Raw genomic sequence first — 18,448 nt, 5'->3', positions numbered from 1 at the left:
AGGCAGTGGTGAGGGAGTCAGGATGGGAGGCTGGGAGGCCAGTGGCGAGGCTGAGACTGGATGAAAGGATGGGGTGAGCCATCAGAGGGGTCAGGTTCTGCCACCCCACACTATGCCACTTTGGCACATTGATCATTTTGAACTGAAGTCGATTGAGAAACAGCAAACACAGAGGAGTTCTCTTCCTTCCTGTTTCTGCCTGAAAGCAGGGCATCAATTTCCCCTGGGAAGGGCATCCCACTCCTGGACCAGGAAGAGGAAGGGTGACTGGAGTCTGCATAACAAATCTTATCACACCACCTTTATCTACCACACATTTCCTAGCCACCTTCCCACAGTTTACTGTCCCTCCATGTAGCTGCCTCTTTGGGCTTTCACCGCTTTTCTGTGAAGGGCCCCTCTCACACACAGGTAAAACTCTCCATAAAATTCACATGCCTTTCCTCCTGTTAATCTATCTTTTATCACTTTAATTAGCATGCCCCAGGCCTAGAACTTAAGAGGGTAGAGGAAAAGTTTTTCCTCTCCTACAGTATGCAAGGCTAGGGGGAGAAGAGGTGTGCTTAGCAGGGGGAACAGGAAGACGTGCAGGGCGAGAGAGCAGGGGTCAAATTGGGGAAGTTTGGCTCCCAGGCTCTTAGCCCTGACTCACACAAGATCTGTGGCCCTGCCCTAAAATAGACCATCCCCACCCCTCCCCCACAAGGCTAATGAAAAACCGCTACCTCTGAGAAAGACAAGCCTGATGGACCTCCTCTAACCCCCATCCACAGGCTGGACCTCCACCCATCACCCCTCGCTGGGGTCCCTCTTGCAGCACCCCCTTTGAAGAGGCTGTGCCCCCTTTGAAGAGGTGGAGACACTTTGGCCCTTGTTGACATGGGTATGAAGTCGAGACGACAAGAGGCCTCTGCCAGCCAGTGTGCAGCCAGGGCTCCAGCTTCACCTCCCGCTCATGCTACACACCTCACTCCTTGCAAACCAACAACCGGTCCCCACACAGGCCATTCTGTGCCATACCCTGACCCTCTGGGCTGGTCAGCCTGAGGAGCCCTGGCTCACTCCTGAAGCTCCAGGGCCACTGTCTGCTGCTGTGTGAAGCCTCCTTGAGGAGGTCCGCTGAGCAGAGGGGTCCTTTCCATCCGTTACACCACCCAGTAGCTGGCACGCACCTCTGGCAGGACACATACCCCTCTAGGCTGTATTGATCTGCCAGCTTCTCACGACGAGGGAAGGTGCCCTCCTCGTGCTGGGTCCCTAGACTGTAGTACAGACCCCGTCAGTGAATGCTTGCTGCATGAATGAACGAACACGAGACAGGAAGCCTCGAGTTCAAGGAAGACGGGAAAGACCAAACCCGTGAGACCTTGTGCCTCTGTAAACTACCTTCTTGGTTTGGAAGAAATCTGCCAACAGGATTTCTCCTACCCACAGCCTGTATTCTACAAGAGGACAAGGTTAAAGGGCCGGAGATCACTGACTCCAGTCCTGGGATCAGAGAAGTGTCGAGCAGGAGAATCGAAACACAGAAGCACCGTTCTCCTTCGTTTCCTGGTTTGGCGGTGGGTGCAGAGAGGCTGCGTGAGGTCACGGAAGGGGCATAGCATTTGAAGGCCCGAGGCCCTTTAGCCTCTTGGAGCCCCAGGTTTCCATCTATAAAATGGGAGCAAACTATAAATCCTGCTCGCTTCCTAGATTGTGGTGAGGATGGAATGAATGGCGTTTTGAATGTGCTTTGGAACTGGAGAAGCGCTGAGTGGTCCATGGTGCATACGGCTTCTTCTTGCCCCGGGCTGAGCCCCTTGGAAGCATCTCTCCCATCTCTGGACCTTGTCCCCAGCTGCCTCCACTCTTGTTCACATCAGTGGGCCATTCGCCAGGAGCCTGGGATCGGTGGAGTCGATGCAATTCAATATCGATTTAAATTTCATTTTCTGCTTGCCCACGAGCCATCAGCTTAGATCAATACTTTCTTCACCTTTGGCTAAGTAATCATTGAGGCTGTTGATGATTTCGGCAGAGGCAGAGGCAGGTCTGCGGCTGTCTGTGGGGGGATCCCAAGGCAGCCTCCGGGAGGGAGGACGGAGGGCTCACAGAGCATCTCTCCAGGACACAAACTGCCACCATCACCTTCTGGCATGTGGGCCTCACGCAGCAACAGACACACTGGCAGTCTAGGGGCTTGGCAGGGTCCAGAAGCCCAGGAACCTGGCTTGCAGCAGCTGAGTGCTCTCTGAAGATGGGCTCTGACAATGACCGTGCAGACGGCAGATGGGAAACACCATGCCTCCCACAGCATTAACTGGACATCCGCCCTCAGGGTCACTTCCCCGCAGAGCCACTGCCCCCACTGCAGCCAGCATCATTGTCTAATGCTCTGTCCAGCCATGTCACTCCCCTGTTTAAAGCCCTACCTGCATGTGGGATGGGTCTATTCCCCTGGCCACATCTCCTTGTCCCCCCACTGACGTCCTGCATCACAGGCCCACCCAGGGGCTCACAGCCTGCCCAGCGCATGTGCCTCTGGGTCTTGACACATGTGGCTTTCCCCACCTGGCACGGCTCTCCTCTACTGCTGCCCGGATAGGGCCTGGTGCGTAAATAAGGGAGCACACCGTGGTGTTCAAGGGCCTTCGGGTTTCGAATCTCAGCGCTGCTGCTCCTGGCTGGGTACCCTTCCTGGCTGGCAAGTTCTTTAATCTCTCTGGGACTCAGTTTCCTCATCTGAAAAATAGGGCAACAGGGGTCTCTCTCTCAGTAGGGGTCTTCTGAGGATTAAAGGAGATTACACACATGGTAGGTCTAACAGGACATTAAGATGCAAGCTCTGACAGGGCGCCAAGACAAGAGAGATGCAACTTTCTCATTCAAGGCCCAGACCAAGAAGCGTGCTCCCAAAGGGGTGGGTGACAATCGGTCATGCAGCCCTGGGACGGACGTGGAAATACAGAACTGGTCTTGCATTTGCAAATGAAAGCGACTTTAGGGCATTTCATTATCCAGGAGTGCTCAGAGTTGTCACGGGGTCTGGCCACGCAGGGGCGGGGAAGGCCTGGCCCCCGCGGGACAGCGGAGGGCACGAATAAAGCTGTTTCTTCATGAGTTGTGCTGGTTCGGCAGCACGGTTACATCAGTCCAATAGACAGGCGCTCTGGTTGTTATTAACCATTTGGTCTGTGTGTGAGCGATTACACGTGTACCTGATTCCTAATGCAAGCATGGAGCTGAGGGTATCGGAGTCTACACTATTTGAGCTGGCTAATTTTATCAGAAACACGGCAAGTTGAAATAAAATGCCAGGGAAAGCTGGGATTCCTCAGCCTCACCAGGTGGCTGGGGCCAGGCCTGCCTGAGCCCACCACACTCCTCTGCGCCCAAGGCCAGCGCTGCTGGCACCCACTCGCGAGGGCACCTCCGCAGCATGCCCATCCTCCTCGTCCTGCCTAATCCCGCCTCCCACCCCTCTCCCACTAGTCTGCTGCTTGGCCAGGCTGCCTTCCAGCTGAGCAAATCTGAGATGGGCCAGGACAGAGCAGGCAGCATGACCCCACCGTCTGTTTTCACCCCTGCCCCTGGCGATAGCATTGTGAACACCTGCCCACGGGAACAGGTGCTCGCGGGGGCTCGGACATCCTCGCATTGCTGGGGCCTCAGCTGCTCAGTGACACCATCTGGCCTCCCCTAGGCTCGGGACGGGGGGCTACATTTGGGGAGGAGAGTTTCTTGGCTCTCAGAATCTTATGTTTAAGCTGCTTCTGATCCTATTAGTGGTGTGATTTCGAGCACCTCACTTAAATGATTCTGCCTCCATTTCTCCGTTGACTCATAGGGTCAGTATAAGACACATCCTAGGCAGTCCGCAGGTACTTCCTCTCTTTCCTTCCTTCCCTAAAGAAGCCGGTGGAAGGACCACCTGTGCCTTCAATGTGTTAGTAACCAGAGCCATACCCTATGTTCCATTTACGTGAAATTTAAGAACAGGGAAAACCACTCAACGGTGATAGAAATTAGAAGAGAGTCAGTCTGGTTGTGAGGAGGGACTGGCGAGAGACAGAAGAAAACTTCCTGGGGGTAAAGGAAATGCTCCACACCTTGATCTGGGTCGTGGACGTTGAGCTGGACGCTTACGATGTGTCCATTTTACTGGACGCACATTACGCCTCGATTAAACAAACGAGGAAAAAAATATTAGAAATGAACAGTGAAAATCCTAGAATAAACAGTATTCCAAAAATCAGGCCGCAATGTACTTTGAGGTCACTGTTGCTCAAAGATCCCAAATCGGGGGTTTTTATTCCCTCTAATCAGGTCCCTGGAATTGTCCTAGAACTTTTGTTGATCTAAGGGCCTCTGCAGCTCCATTTCGGTTCTGAGCAAACTTCTGGAAGGGACAGATAGGAGCGAGCTCCATCCTCCGTGTGGGGTAGAGGCCCGGCCAGTGGTGGAGGATGTCCAGGCTTGGGCACCACAGCCCTCGGGAAGGTACCAGGTCTGAGCAGCGGTGCCAGGGCCTGGCCCGGAATAAGGAGGTCTCTGGGGGAGTCTCCCGTGACCCTCCTTCTCCACCGCAGGCTCCTGTCTAGGAGGTCTCCAGGGCCTGGCTGAGCTCCGGCCCAGATGCTAGTTGCACCCTCCCAGAACTGCCCTTATATACCGCCTCCGTGGCACACCTCACTCACCCCTCTGCTAGCGCTTCATCCTCTCCCTGAGTCTCAGGCGAGACAGATGCCCCATCACCTGATGAGGTACTGTCCCTTTGCTGCCCCACTCTCAGGCCCTGGAGGTGGTCTGTCTTAGGGAGCCCTCAGAGCACCCGAGAAGCCTGCGCAGAAGGCAGCATGCAGTCACCACGGGCATATCCTGCAAGCCCACACCGTTCAGAACCAAGCTGTCAGAGGCCTGCGACCCCCTCAGTCACCCCTGAAGAGCAGAAACTTCCCTCTGACCAATCCTCCGGTTGGACCTGGTATGAGGTCAGGTGACCTCCAGGCTGTCACTCCTCAACCACATCTCAGGTGGTCCTGTGCGCCCTGGGGTGAAACCCAGCAGTCTCGGGTCCTTCCAGCCCCTCCATTCCCCACCCCCCAGAGGCAGCCACTGTCAGCCTTTCCAGTTGGTTCCTTTGGTATTTACCTCTGTATTTCTAAATAGTATTTATTTATTACCACTTCTTTTGAACCCTTGTTTCCCCCCATCTAGTTAATTAACACATCCATCACCTCACATATTTGCCTTTTTTTTTTTTTTGATGAGAACACTTAACTTCTACTTTCTTAGCAAATTTCAATTATACAACACAATGTTATCAACTATGGTCACCATGTTTTACATTACATCCTCAGACCTTACGCATCTTATAGTTCAAATCTTGTACCCTCTTACCAATTTAAATTTTTTTTCCAGATTCCACATATAAGTGATAATATGCAATATTTATCTTTCTCTGTCTGGCTTATTTCACTTAGCATAACGCCCTCAAGTTCCATCCACGTTGTCAAAAATGGCAGGATTCCCTTCTTCCTTACGGCTGAACAATATTCCACTATATATATATATATCTCACATCTTCCTTACCCATTCATCCCATTGATGGACACTAGGTAGTTTCCATATCTTGGCTATTGTGAATAATGCTGCAACGAACACAGGGGTGCATCTCTTGGATTTCCTATCTTCATCTCCTTTGGATACAGACCCAGAAATGAGATGGCTGAATCATATGGTAGTTCTGTTTTTAATTTTTTGTGGAAGCTCCATACTGGTTTCTATAGTGGCTGCACCAATTTACATTCCAACCAACAGGGTACAAGGATTCCCTTTGTTCCACATCCTCGCCAATGCCTGTTATCTCTCGCCTTTTTGACGTAGTCATTCTAACAGGTGTGAGGAGTATCTCATCGTGATTTTGTTTCACATTTCTTGATGATGAGTGATGTTGAGCACCTTTTCAGGGACCTGTTGGCCATCCGTATGTCCTCCTTGGAAAAACGTCTATTCAGTTCCTCTGCCCATTTTTAAATCACATTTTTTTTTTGGCTATTAAGTTATGTGAGTTCTTTATATATTTTGATTAGTAACCCCTTATCAGATATACGATTTGCAATTATTCTCTCCAATTCGGTAGGTTGCTTTTCCATTTTGTTGATGGTTTCCTTTGCCACGCAGAAGCTTTTTAGTTTGATGTCCTTTCACTTGTTTATTTTTGCTTTGGTTACTTTTGCTTTTGGTGTCAGATCCAAAAGTCATCATCAAGACCAAAGTCAAGGAGCTTACACTCTACATTTTTTTCTAGAAGTTTTATGGTTTCAAGTCTTCAATCCATTTTGAGTTAATTTTTGTGTAGGGTATAAAATACGGGTCCCGTTTCATTCTTCGGCAGGTGGCTGTCCAGTTTCCCAACCTCATTTATTGAAGAGACTGTCCTTTACCCATCGTGTATTCTTGGTTCCTTTGTTGTCGTTTAAGTGACCATATATGCACGGGTTAATTTCTGGGCTTGTCTCTATTCTGTTTCATTGATCTGTGTGCCTGTTTTTTATGCCAAATTACTTCCTGATTTTTCCCTTTTGTCTGTTGATTTCTCACTATGAAAGATGAGTATTTTCTTTTACTCCACCATCCCTACCACACATGAGCCCCTGCCCCATCCTCCCAATATAGTTATACTGTAGCTTTGGTTGATCAATATTCATAATTTGCATTGCTAGTATCATTGCTGGTTCCCGTTGAGCTACGCATCACTTTTTGCTTTCCTTGGAGTTTATAATTGCCTCGTTTTCTCATTTGCTTAGTTTTCTACTACATGTTAATAATTCAACCTTAAGTATTCCAACAGTTGTCTAAATCTAGTCTCCTTAAAAACATCACTGCATCTTATTAGCAAAGAATCAATAGCTGCCTTGGAGGCTTGCACGGCCGGCCGCCGGCAGTGCTCTTTGGATAGTTTGAATCCCCGCGCTGGGTGAGGGAGAGAGGTCAGAGGCCTCAGCGTCGGACAGACATGGATATGAATCCCACCACTTGTTGGCAGGGCCCCCATGATTCTCCACGCACGTCTGTTAAAACGCAAATGCCGACGCCTTGTCGTAGTGGAGTTATGAGAATTAAATAAGCATAGTGGGAATACCTGAGCACGGAGGGCACTCAAGAAATGTTGGCTTACTTTCTCGTGGGGAAATCAAGAGCGATAAAGCCACTGAAAGCACTTCATCTCACTCGGAGAGCTTTCTCTCTCCATCCTCGAAGTACTGAGCAGGCTCTGCACATTCATCAAGGCTCCCGAGACACGGATCCTCGCGCTGAGAGAGACAGCCAAAGCTGCTGCAGCTTCGCCCATCGGGCTAACGATCGCCTCGAAAAGAGGGAGCCTCCTTCACGGCAATAGCCATTTTATTTTGAAATATGTATTCTAAACAGAGGCAGAAATTCTAAAGGAAAATACTGATAGATTGACAACATAAAAATTAAAAACTTATTGCACATCTGGGGAAAAAACCCCTAATATAAAAGCAAAAGGCAAGTAACCAATTGGGAAAATACGTGCAACATGTAAGTCAGTCAAGGGAGGGGCCGACTTTCCTAAGGACCCTGACCAGTTAGGGCAGAGGCAGTACTTCAGCCTTCCAGGCCAACACTTTCCCCACTATCCATTCATTCATTCATCATTCATTCATTCAACATATGCATACTGAGTGCCCACCAGGTGCCCGTCCTTGAAGTATAATGATATTAAAAACCAGAAATGGTCCCTGCCCTCCTGGAGCTCCCAATCCAGTGGAGTGACAGATATTCACCAGATAATCCCACTCTGGAGGGTACAGCTATAGTTAATCCAAGGTAAATGCTGCTAAGAAAAGGAGAGCCTGCAGCAGAGGGCCCAGCTTACCCTGGGGTGTGTGGGAGGACTTCCCCACTGGTGACACCTGAGCTGATAGCTGGAGGGTGAGTAGGAGTTAAGGAGTATGCGTGTGTGTGTGCGTGTGTGTGTGTGTATGTGTGTGTGTGTGAGACAGAGAGAGAGAGAGAAAGAGGCATTCCAGGCAGGGAAACGGGTGTGCTAAGGCCCTGTGGTAGGAGCCCATGGGACAGCAGAGGAGCAGGAAGAAGGCCAGTGTGCCGGGAGCTTGGAGAGTGGGAGGAGGCTGGAGGCTTGGCAGTGGCTGGATGGTGAGGGGGCCCTTGTGGACCACGGTAAGGGCTTTAGCTTTTAACCCAAAGAGCAATGGGAAAGCCACTGAAGGATTCCAAGTTGGGGCTGGAGGAGGAGGCTGGAGGCAGGTGAACGGCTGGATTCACATTTGAAAAGATGGCTCTGATTTTGGAGTGGAGAGCGGATGGGAGTGGTGGTGGGGACAGAGCATTATTGCCATGGTCTAGGTTAGAGATGGTAATGGCTGCAGGAGGATGAGGACACGAAGCTGAGTAAAACAGCAGAGTCAAGAGCTCTTTGGAGGTAAAACAAAAGGGCGGCCCCAATACCTCACCCTTGTGGACCAGGACAAGGCCAGGGCAATAAACCTTCATGCCGGGCAGTGCTAACGGCACAGAGGAGACCTCCAGTAAGACTGGAGGAATAAACAAATCTTTGAAGAAACAAGCCCTGTGACAGCGGGATTTCAGAAAGGGGAGCAATCCCAACCAGCTGGAACCCCATCAGGGTGAAGTATTTGGGGCTCCGTTCTAACTACGGCCTGGAGAGACGGAGATGAACCGCACTCAGTTCTAACCAGATGCCCCAGGGGCGGCGTGAGCAGAAGAGGCGTGGAGGGCACAGCACCGGCAGAACGTGGTGGCGGCACCAGGGTATGGCCCTGGGCTCCGCTGCCTGTCCTCACCCTGGAACTCTATCCAGGTCGCACCCAGGAGAAAGTACACCTATCTTATGTTTTCACTTACTATCTCGAAAAACCAATTGCAATTTTTAAAGCGTCACAGAGCACAGAGGCTTGTGCCTCGCTCCACTGTATATGTAATAGATTCACAGAGTTTTAGTGAATTTATCCTATTTTTCTTCTGGGAAAACCAGCAGGGGTGTGAGCCGTCTCATCCATTCCCGCTCTGGGAATATGGCCATGGGGCTCAGGGAGGGGAGAGCTCGCAGGGGCATGGCGTCAGGAAAGGCTCCCTGGAGGGGGCCCTGGGGAGCTCAGTAGGGCAGGGCCAGCCACACCTGGTTCCAAATGGCCTGGCCCGGCTTCCACAGGCTGTGAGCTGGGATGGGTCTAAACTGGTCCTAGGGAGGCAAGAGCAAGCTAGAATCACAGAATCAGTGACCAGTTTGAGCCGGCTGAACTAACAGGTGCTGGTTCGAACCAACGTGGCCCACTTTCCTGAAATCAGTTGGAAGTGTGTGATGCACTTAAAACCAAGCACATTGTTTGAATTTATTGGCCCATTTTGAGCCGTCTCAAGCTGGTTTGGATGCCTCTCTACTCTTTTGAAGTATTATCGTCCTCCTGTGTGTGTGTGTGCACGCGTGCATGTGCGTTCGTGTGTGTCCATGTGTGCGTGTGCGTGTGCGTGTGTGTGTGTGTGTGTGTGTGTTGACAGCATCCGCCTCTAACTACTTCTTGGAAGTTGAGCTCAGCCAGGACACGACAGTTGACTAAAGTTAGCTCTATCTGCAGGCGAGTGACAGTTGGGTTTTCCCTGGGAGGGTCTCCATCCTGGCACCTCCCCCTCCCTGGGAAGCAGACATGAGGATGTGACAGCAGCCTTTGGCCGCTCGCTCAGGCTGGATGGGGACCTTCCAGGAAGCTAACAGCCAACATGACCAGGGAAGGATCTCTGGGAAGCCCCGATCTGCAGAGCAGCCTTTTGGCTGGACCCCAGAGGCTTCTGAGCCGGCTGACTGAGGCTGATTTTATTAACGATCCCAGAAAGTGATCCCAGCTTTTTTCATGCGGCCCAGTGCATTTACATAGTGGCGTAGTCTAGAAGTGTTTCCCGAATATGGCCAGTCTGGAGCAGTCTGGACAAGAGCCCCATTTCTTTAAGGCACGGGTATATAATTTTGGTCTGTGTTGCTGCAGAATTGTCCCTAGGGAGAGTTATTCCTTAACCAGCTGCGAGCCTGACCCTGCATGATCCAATTCCTGCCCGGGTCTCCAGCCGTGCCCGCTGCCCCTTGCTGCCCCCAGCTCCAGCCTCCTGGCCCTGCGCACCCCTCCCCTCCCATGGCACCTGCCCAGGCTGTTCCCTGCCTGGAATCGGCCTCCCCCCAAGACCATCCCTTTGTCTAGATAGCTCCCGCCATTCTTCAGCTTACAGCTCAAGCACCACTCACTCCCCTGGACCCTTCATTTGCAGTGTATGCTCTTAGAATGCTTCTTGTCATGGTTTATGATCATACATTTTTGTGGGTAAGTGATTATCTTTTTAATATCTGATGAATAGCACCATAAACCTCAACTTTTAACACATCTTACCAGATAATATCATCTACTAGAGGCTTTCCGCTGTACAGCACTACTGACATCTGGGGCCAGATAATTCTTGGTTGTGGGGCTGTCCTCTGAATTGTGGGATGTCTGGAAGCATCCCGGGCCTCTACACACTAGATGCCAGTAGCGCCCCTCGGCGGGAACAACCAAAAATGTCTCCAGACAATGCCAGATGTCCCCTGGGGGGCAAAACGGCTCCTGCTTGAGAACCACCGATCTAGAACATCTGTTTGCAAGAAGTTTGGGATTTCAAAGGCGGCCTTCCTGAGAGCCCCCTTGCTGACGCACTGGTCATGCTAGGCCAGCACCGTCTGAGAGAAATATAATGTGAGCCACATACGTAATTATGAATGTTCTAGTAGCTGCATTAAAAGAGAGTGAAAGAAAAAAACAGGTGAAATTAATTTTAAGAATATATTTTATTTAACCCAGTATCTCCAAAATATTGTCATTTTAGCATGTAATCAATATAAAATAATTATTAATGAGATATTTGACATTCTTTTTTTTTTTCCTGCCATGTCATCACCTGTGTGTGTGCCCGGTCAGAATCTAGTGTGCCTTTTGCTCAGTTTGGACTAGCCACACGTCAAGTGCTCAACAGCCACGTGAGGCCAGTGGTTGGCACGTTACACAGGACTGGGAGGGCAGACCCAGGCTCTCTCTAAGGGTCTGGCCTGAGTGGTCACCAGATTGCACCCCATCCCTCAGCAGAGCCAGGCACAGCCTTCCTCTGCCCACTTTTCAGTCTATCCGGAGCACCCCACAGAGGGGTCCTGACGGCTCTGACCACACTCCAGAGGGCTGGCCCCCTGGGAAAGTGATCCAAGTGCCTGAGGAGCACTAACGAGATGGATGTGCTGCCTGTGAGTCCACAGGAGGCTGGAGGGTCCCTGCCACACACACTGGGCGAGACTCACACTATTTCCAAGCTCTCCAGCAGATGCTCCACCCACCACCAAACCAGCGTCCCCAGGCTCAGCGCTCACAAGGGAAGTTCAGCTCCACAAACACCGGCTGTCTGAAGAGACCCCTTCTATTTTCTTAAAAGATAGATGTTGTCTAAAATGATACTTGCCCTGGCCAAGAAGTTGCTGTCCAGGGGAATGCTGTCCCTCGCCCCGGGGCATGTCCTGAGTCTCGGGGCCAGTCTACAGGGACACAGGGTGGCTGGGGTGCTAGCCCAGTGCTGCAGGATCACCCCTTTAAGGCTCTCCCAACTCCCATCTCTTATCTCTGGATCTGCTCCCCCGCAGCTTCCCAGGAGCGCCTGGCTGCCTCCAGCCCGCCTGAGGAAATGCTTCCTGCAGCCCAGCTGTGGCAGCTCCTGCAGGCTCTGCTGAGCAGCCTCCCGGGAGGCTGGAACAGGATCCTCACGCGGACCCCGCTGTCTGATAAGCCAGGGCATTGCCCTTCTAGTGACCGCCACTTTGTCTAGCCTGCTGGGGCAAATTTTGAGCGTTTCTCTTTTACTAAAAGAACAAAGTTTCCCCAAAGTTGTCATCGGGTCACTCTGAGCAACCCAGGGACTCTGTAGAACATGGAATACAGGGTGAAGCCTGCCAACCCACTGGGCCACTAAGCCAGCCATCGCCCTTTTGCAGTCTCAGGTCTGACCCCCACCGACTCCGGAGGAGCCTCAGCGAAAGGGACGTCGCTCACCAGGCTGCCTCCAGAACACCGGCTCCCTCTGTCCCGCAGCGTGGCAGCCGGCTAAGTGTCCCCACACGTCCCGTAGCCAGGAGAAGCACACGATCCGCCCCGGGGAGTTGGACTTACCCCTCCTGGCCTGCCTGATCTTTGGGCTCAGCATGTTCCAGCCGCCGCCCGGCCAGAGTCGCTGGGCAGATCATGCTGTCGTCCACTTCCCTTTTCTCTTCCTCTGGCTCCGTTGCCCCTCACGCCCCGCTCGCGCCCCCATGGTCGCTGGTGTCACCGGCAAGGCTCCGTGGGCTCCCTCTCCTGGCTCCGGACCGACGGCTTGCCTTGGACTACGCAATCCTCAATGCATTATTTATCCATCCCAGAACGAATTCCCATCCAAGCGAACCATTAGGAGGCTCAGGAACCGCTGCTGATCAATCCCTGGGCCCGGGCGGGGCGGCCCCGCGGTCCCTCCAGCGCGCCCGGGAGCGCGCGGCACTGTCCATCCCCGATCCGGCGGCCGGCGGAGGGCGGGGCGCGCTCATGGGCCCGGGAGCCGGTCCGCCCTCGGTCGGGGAGCGCGCCGCCAGCCCGAGAGCACGAGAGCCCGCAGGAGACGCACACCCCGCAAGGCCCGGGGGAGAGCGCTCTTGGCGGGAGGGTGGCCGAGGACCCCTCTAGGCCCCTCCAATGGGACCCGCTCTGCCTGATGCTTCCTGCCCAGAGGGCCCCGGGGGCGGTTTCGGAGCGCACCGTTCCAACCGTGGAAAGACAGGTGTGTGTTAGAAGGAGCCTGCAGCCTGCAGCCTTCAGCTCCTCGGGGGACCCGACCAGCAGGAAGATGCCTGTTAGGGATGTTCACTTTTGCTGCCGCCGGAATAAGGTGACAGGAATAAGGATGCTTGTGAAGTACTCAGTTCCGGGGGCCGCAAGCGGTGGGACCTCAAAACCTACACTGAGAAGTGAATCTTTCTGCTAATTGCCGTGTTTCTGTTTAACATCAGCACCATTCTAAAGAGGGGAGAGTGGGGCTTTTGGGGTTTCAGCCTCAAGATCTTAAAAATTGCCCAAGAAATGCAATCACAGTAATAGCTATCATTGATTAGGCGCCCACTATGTGTCCTTGAGGTTGGTGCTTTGTTCAATATCTCATTGAATTCTCAAATTCCCTGAGGCAGGCACTAGGATCACGGCTTTTCCGAGGAAGAAAACAAGGCACAGAAATGTTCAATAACTTGCCCAGAGTCGCCCAACTCTCCTGTCAGGGCCGGGAGCTGAACTTGGGGCTGTCTCTACAGCTCATGCTTTTCTGTGCAGCGGTCTCTTTAAATACCCAAATTCCCAACCACCTCCTGTGAACCGGTCCTGGAGTGAATTCCCTCAGTGAACTTGCTGATGGTGAGGGCTAGCCTTGGTGCCCCTGGAATAGCCCCATGTGCCTTGTTAGGCATTTGCGCCCGGGGCCGGGTTTTTCAGGCTTGGGTACCACTCAATCCTCTCAGTAGCTGGAAGATGAGAGAGTTGAACAATGACCTCTCTGCTTCGAATGGCGGTGCTCCCTGCCTAATCCTCATGGTGCCCCTATGTCCACGGATCCCCAAATATTGTATTGATGTGTAATCAACTCTAGCAGCTGGGAGGGAAGAGGGTCTGGAGGCTTGGGGTCCACGGGGAGCCCACTGCAGCAGTCCCTGTTAGAGATGGCAGGGTCTGGACCTTGGAGAGTAGGGGAGGGTGGGAGAGGAAAAGAGTCACCAGGATGTGGTCGCTCAAATGGCCAGGAGGAAGCGGGAGAGAGCATTGTCCTTAGAGACAAAGCTGTCTTACTTAGCATCAAGTCACTTATTCTGGCCCTTGGCCACTCCTCAGAAGGGATGAAGAAGTATTTTGATATAACATTGAAGGCCTTTCACAGTACTGTGCAGGCCTTCCTCTGAGACCTATCTCTTGCTTATGCTGCACACAACCATAGGCCCGTGCAGCCCCTGCTCTGGTGTGCCTCTGTACCTTTGCATGCACAGCCCCTGCTCCGGTGCACCTCTGTGAGTTTGCAAGCACAGCCCCTGCTCCTGTGTGCCTCTGTGCCTTTGCATGCACAGCCCCTGCTCTGGTGCACCGCTGTGCCTTTGCACCTACAGCGCCTGCTCCTGTGTGCCTCTCTGCCTTTGCACGCACAGCCCCTGCTCCGGTGTGCCTCTGTGCCTTTGCACGAGCAGTTCCCTATCTCTGGAATGCCCTTTCCCACAAGTGTTTCAGCCACGTGAGCCTGATCATTCTGAGCAAGTCCCCTGTGAAATGTCCTGATTCTACCACCAGAAGGAGCCACTAAGCACTTCCCCAGGGCTCTCATCTGTGTCCCTTAGAGGGCCCAATGCCCCTCCTGCACGCCTTGCCCCAAGCCTCAGGCTGGGCTCAGGCGGGGAACCCCATGAGGCATATTGACTTGATGGGCAGATCCAAGCAACAGCACCGAAAGACAGAATCATTCTCCTTTTCCTTTCGGGCCAGGTAGAGGCTGGGTCAGGCTGGGACAGCGGCCACCCAGGAGGTGGAGGATACAGAGCTGGGAAATCTCATGTCAACATCCGGGTCACAGAGCCAGGTCCTGTGGCCAGTGACAATGTCTTGAGCAATCGTGAAGCCCTCTGAGTAATGTAGCCTGGACCACTTCCTCCCAGCCAGAGGCAGGAAAATGCCCTGAGGACCTAGTCTGGGTCCAGTCACACTTGTTTTGGTTAAGAAACCATGCCCGGGGCGTTTTTCTTGTGCAGCTGTTTACCCCCCATGACATTAGGTCACTGTGCTTACCCCCTGCTTTTCGGGGGATCAGCGTTGGAACTGGACAAAACCACAGAGGCTCTGGGCTCCAACCCAGAAGTAAGCTGGGAAGAGGGCAGGAGCTGGTCCCAACTCTGCACCCGAGAATCGGGGGGGCCGGAGGAAAGTAGCGCTTTCCTTCTCTCTGCCTGCAGACCACGTTCCAAGTGCTTCTCTGGATGAAGAGATCCATGGGGTCCAGTTGGAAGGGACTTCAGCATCCCCTCCTTCCTGAAGTTTACAAACCCTGCAGTGCAGGACCGGGGGAGTCCTCTAGGTACCTTGGGCACTGCAGGGAGGGAGCGGGGGGTGGGGACAAGAGCCGGGCAAGGCCATCTCTTGAGCTTGCTGGCTTTTGTTTGAAAAAAGAGCCCCACTCCCCTCACTTACCGGTGGGAAACCAAGACCGAGGAGGGGAGACCCAGGTCTCACTCTGCAGCAGAGTGACCCCTTTCCCACTGACTGCGCCTACCCGCAGTGGTCCTGTGTCCCTCGCTGGTCTCCTGCCTTGGGTCATTTCAGCCTTTTTTTTAAGGGCTGCTCTGGGCCAGGCACCGTGACGCACTGAAGGGTGGGTAGAGAGGATGGAGAGGACAGAACTCTCCAGAAGGCGTCTGCTGAAACACATGCCTCCTGGTGGGAATGGTCACCCACCAGTGTCATTGGCCAGAGCCAGAATGGCCTCACATTAGTGGTTCTCAACCTTGGCTGCACAGTGGAGAGCCTGGAAAACTAATTTCTGTGTTCTACCCCCAGCGGCTCCGATTTAGCTGGTCTGGCATGCAGCCGGTCATCAGAGATGTAAAAGTTGCTCCCGGGATCCAATGTACGGCCAGGCTGACAACCACTGCTTTAGAAAATGACTGCATGTCCTCGAGCCCGGGGCCACCGGAGGCCGTCTTTGCCTGCTATCACCCCGAGGGAGGCTCCTTCTCAGAGAGGGGCACATTTGCCAGTCTCCCAGTCAGAAAGTGGAAAGGGGCCTCCACCCCAAGCCTCAACAGGAGACAGCTCCATTCCATGCAGTCAAGGTACCTTGTACGGCCTGTGCACTGCACAAAGGTGTCCAGTAGAGGGGGCAGTGGGGCTGGGTTTGGGCTGGGCTGGCAAAGCCATGCGTTCTGGCAGGGTGAGCGGAATCTGCCACCAGGAGGTGAGCCTTTCTCTAATGTTTGCTAAGATGTCATATAGGTAGCAGAGCCCTGCTTCCCTGTTCCAGAAGCTGCAGGGTGGACAGAGCGGGCTGTTTCTGAAGCAGAGGAGGGAAACACTGCTACCCTGAGTTGGAGATGACTGCGCAGTGGTCACCAGAATCAGTGTCCCCTGACTTCCCGCTTACAGTGCGCTCTATCCTTGTCGCCAGGCAGCTGATGCTCCAGATCCCTAGCAGGTCACTTCTGTCCATCCCAGTGGTGTGCTGGACTAGCTGGTACCACTCTGCATGCCCCTGTCACGCGACTGCCTGCTGTGGGCAGAGGATGTGAGCTCTCCACTCACACCTGTTCTCCTTGCTTCCTGGGGACACGCAGATGCTCTCCATGGTCCAGCCTCCTTGCGGTTCCGTGTGACTGTGTCCTGGCTGTTGGTTATGAGCCAATGCCATATGGCCACTTGCAGGTCTGGCCCAGAGGACTCCTCCCCACCCCCCGGCCCTCCTCCACGCTTGTTGCCCTTTTCTGGGGCCATCTTGGAAGTCCCATGCAGAAGATGGCAGAGGCCCTCACGTCTGGTTCCCCACACGGCTGAGTGGAGTGGAGCCCCCACTGTCAACCTGGAAACATCTCGGATGGTCATGACAGGAAGGGCCATTACACAGTCGGTCCTCTGTTACTGCAGCGACCTTCCCTCCCTTATCTACCAGACTTTAACACATCCTTCTAGACCCTGTCCCAGTGTCACCTCCCTGCTCAGTGCCCCAAGGTTAGAGCTCTCACCTTTAATAGCTCCCTTATCACTCACAAACGAGGCCACAGGAACCTTCTAAAATGCCTCCCGCCAGACCCGATTAAGACCTCACTCGTAATTTAAATATAGAAAAATTTAAATGGTCCATAATTATTACCCACAATTAGCCCATCATTTAAAAATTAACCCATAATCGAAATATTATAACTCACAATTTAAATATAAACTACAAACAAGACTTACAGGATGCTGAATTTAAAACATTCTTTTCAGATGTTTTAATTATGAAGTTGTGCGGGATTCATCACAGGTGAACTTTGCAGCCACTTTGGTGGCCCTACTTTGCTGGTACTCCGAGCGTATCCTTGGTTTCACCATGGGGCGCTTGAGTGCCACCAGCTGCTCTGTCCCAGAGGGCAGGGCCTCCCTCCTGGGCCGCTGTCCCTGGCTTCAGTCCTGTTGCCTGAGACCTAAGTCCGTCACTGCCCCGTGGCCCAATGCCTCCTCCAGACACTTAGCTTGACTCTTCATTTCGGTCTTGTCCACGCACTGCAGTCCATTGTATGCTCCTCCATCCGTGGTCCAGGCCCCCAGGAGGGGTGTAGAGCTCTGGACGCCTCCTCTTCTGGGTCTTAGGTGTCCCAGGATCCCGGGCAGAGAGTGAGAAGACAGAGATGCAGAATCCAGGATTGGGCATTGGAAAACCACCAGCCACACCAGGCCCGACCACAACAGGGAAGCTTCACCTGGAAAGGCCCTCAGTCCTGACCTGTAGCCTCGGGCGTGTTTTCTTGAGTCTTGCACCCCTTGTGGCACGGGGGTGGCTTAGGGCTACCAACCCAGTTCAGACTCCCTAACTTTTTGTTCCATCCTCCACTGTGGCACTTGCCACACACCCGCTTGTAACTCTGCAGTAGCAAACGTCTAGGCGGCTGATGTCCAGGGTACATAGTGTGTGTGGGTGGATGAATGAGTGGTGCACCAGCTGGGTTCTCTGGTGGCAGATGCTGAGCTGAGAGTTTTACTAGGGATTAACACCTGTTCGAGGAAAGACGGGGACGCAGGACTTGGGGGGGGGGGCGGTGGCGAGGCGTGTGAGAGGGCGAGCAAACCTGATGGTGTCTCTGCCAGCCCCCTGGGGAGCTCCCAAGGCGAGGGCCCAGAGGAGGGGTCTGGCTTTGGGTGGTGGTGCTCAGGCCTGTGTGCTTTGCCTTCCGCAGTCATTGGCTGGGGGTCTCCTGGAGAAGAGCGTGACCTGGGCCGCCGCTGCACAGTCATTGGCTGGGGGCCACCCGAGAACAGCGTGAAGTTAGCTCGAAAGCGGAGGCTGACCCTGGAAGATGGAACAGCTGGCGGTTGTCAGCTGACTCCACTCCTCGCAGCTGGACAGCGAGTCCCTTCTTGAAGGGGAACCTAAACAGCTCAGCTGTGTCGACCGCATGGGGTTTCTATGGAGCTCACAGGCCTCATTTTTAAGCCTCTGTGAACCCTGGGTTCAGATAAATACTACTCACTAGATTCTCTGCCCCACTTGGTCAACTGTCTGGGCTGCCCATTTAACTGGACAGCTTGCGGATAAAGATTTTATTTGGCTGCGAGGTCTCACTGTGGGTTTCTCAGAAGGAAAAGCTTCTATCTGA

The 18,448-nt window shown here is 53.2% G+C and overlaps 1 protein-coding gene across 11 annotated transcripts in view; it reads right to left on the bottom strand.

Moving 5' to 3' along the window:
- ARHGAP22 (Rho GTPase activating protein 22) overlaps positions 1-18,448 on the bottom strand; it is a 191,464-nt gene that overhangs the window by 138,398 nt on the left and 34,618 nt on the right. Inside the window, exon 2 of one of the 11 annotated variants that reach the window (XM_070493333.1) lies at positions 2,554-2,724. The exons of 7 other annotated variants lie outside the window; for them this stretch is intronic. Coding sequence is in view for 3 of the 4 variants with exons in the window: in XM_070493329.1 (XP_070349430.1) it covers positions 12,222-12,295 (74 nt within the window). In the remaining variant the exon portion in view is untranslated. Of the gene's footprint in view, positions 1-2,553; positions 2,725-12,221; positions 12,868-18,448 lie in introns of those variants that run through there. 3 more of the 11 variants (XM_070493329.1, XM_070493319.1, XM_014841542.3) reach the window with 3 other exon arrangements.

Source organism: Equus asinus, chromosome 2, assembly GCF_041296235.1.
Source record: "Equus asinus isolate D_3611 breed Donkey chromosome 2, EquAss-T2T_v2, whole genome shotgun sequence".
Taxonomy (NCBI): domain Eukaryota; kingdom Metazoa; phylum Chordata; class Mammalia; order Perissodactyla; family Equidae; genus Equus; species Equus asinus.
Note: the sequence above shows the minus strand (reverse complement) of the source record. Positions and strands in the feature narration are given on the sequence as shown.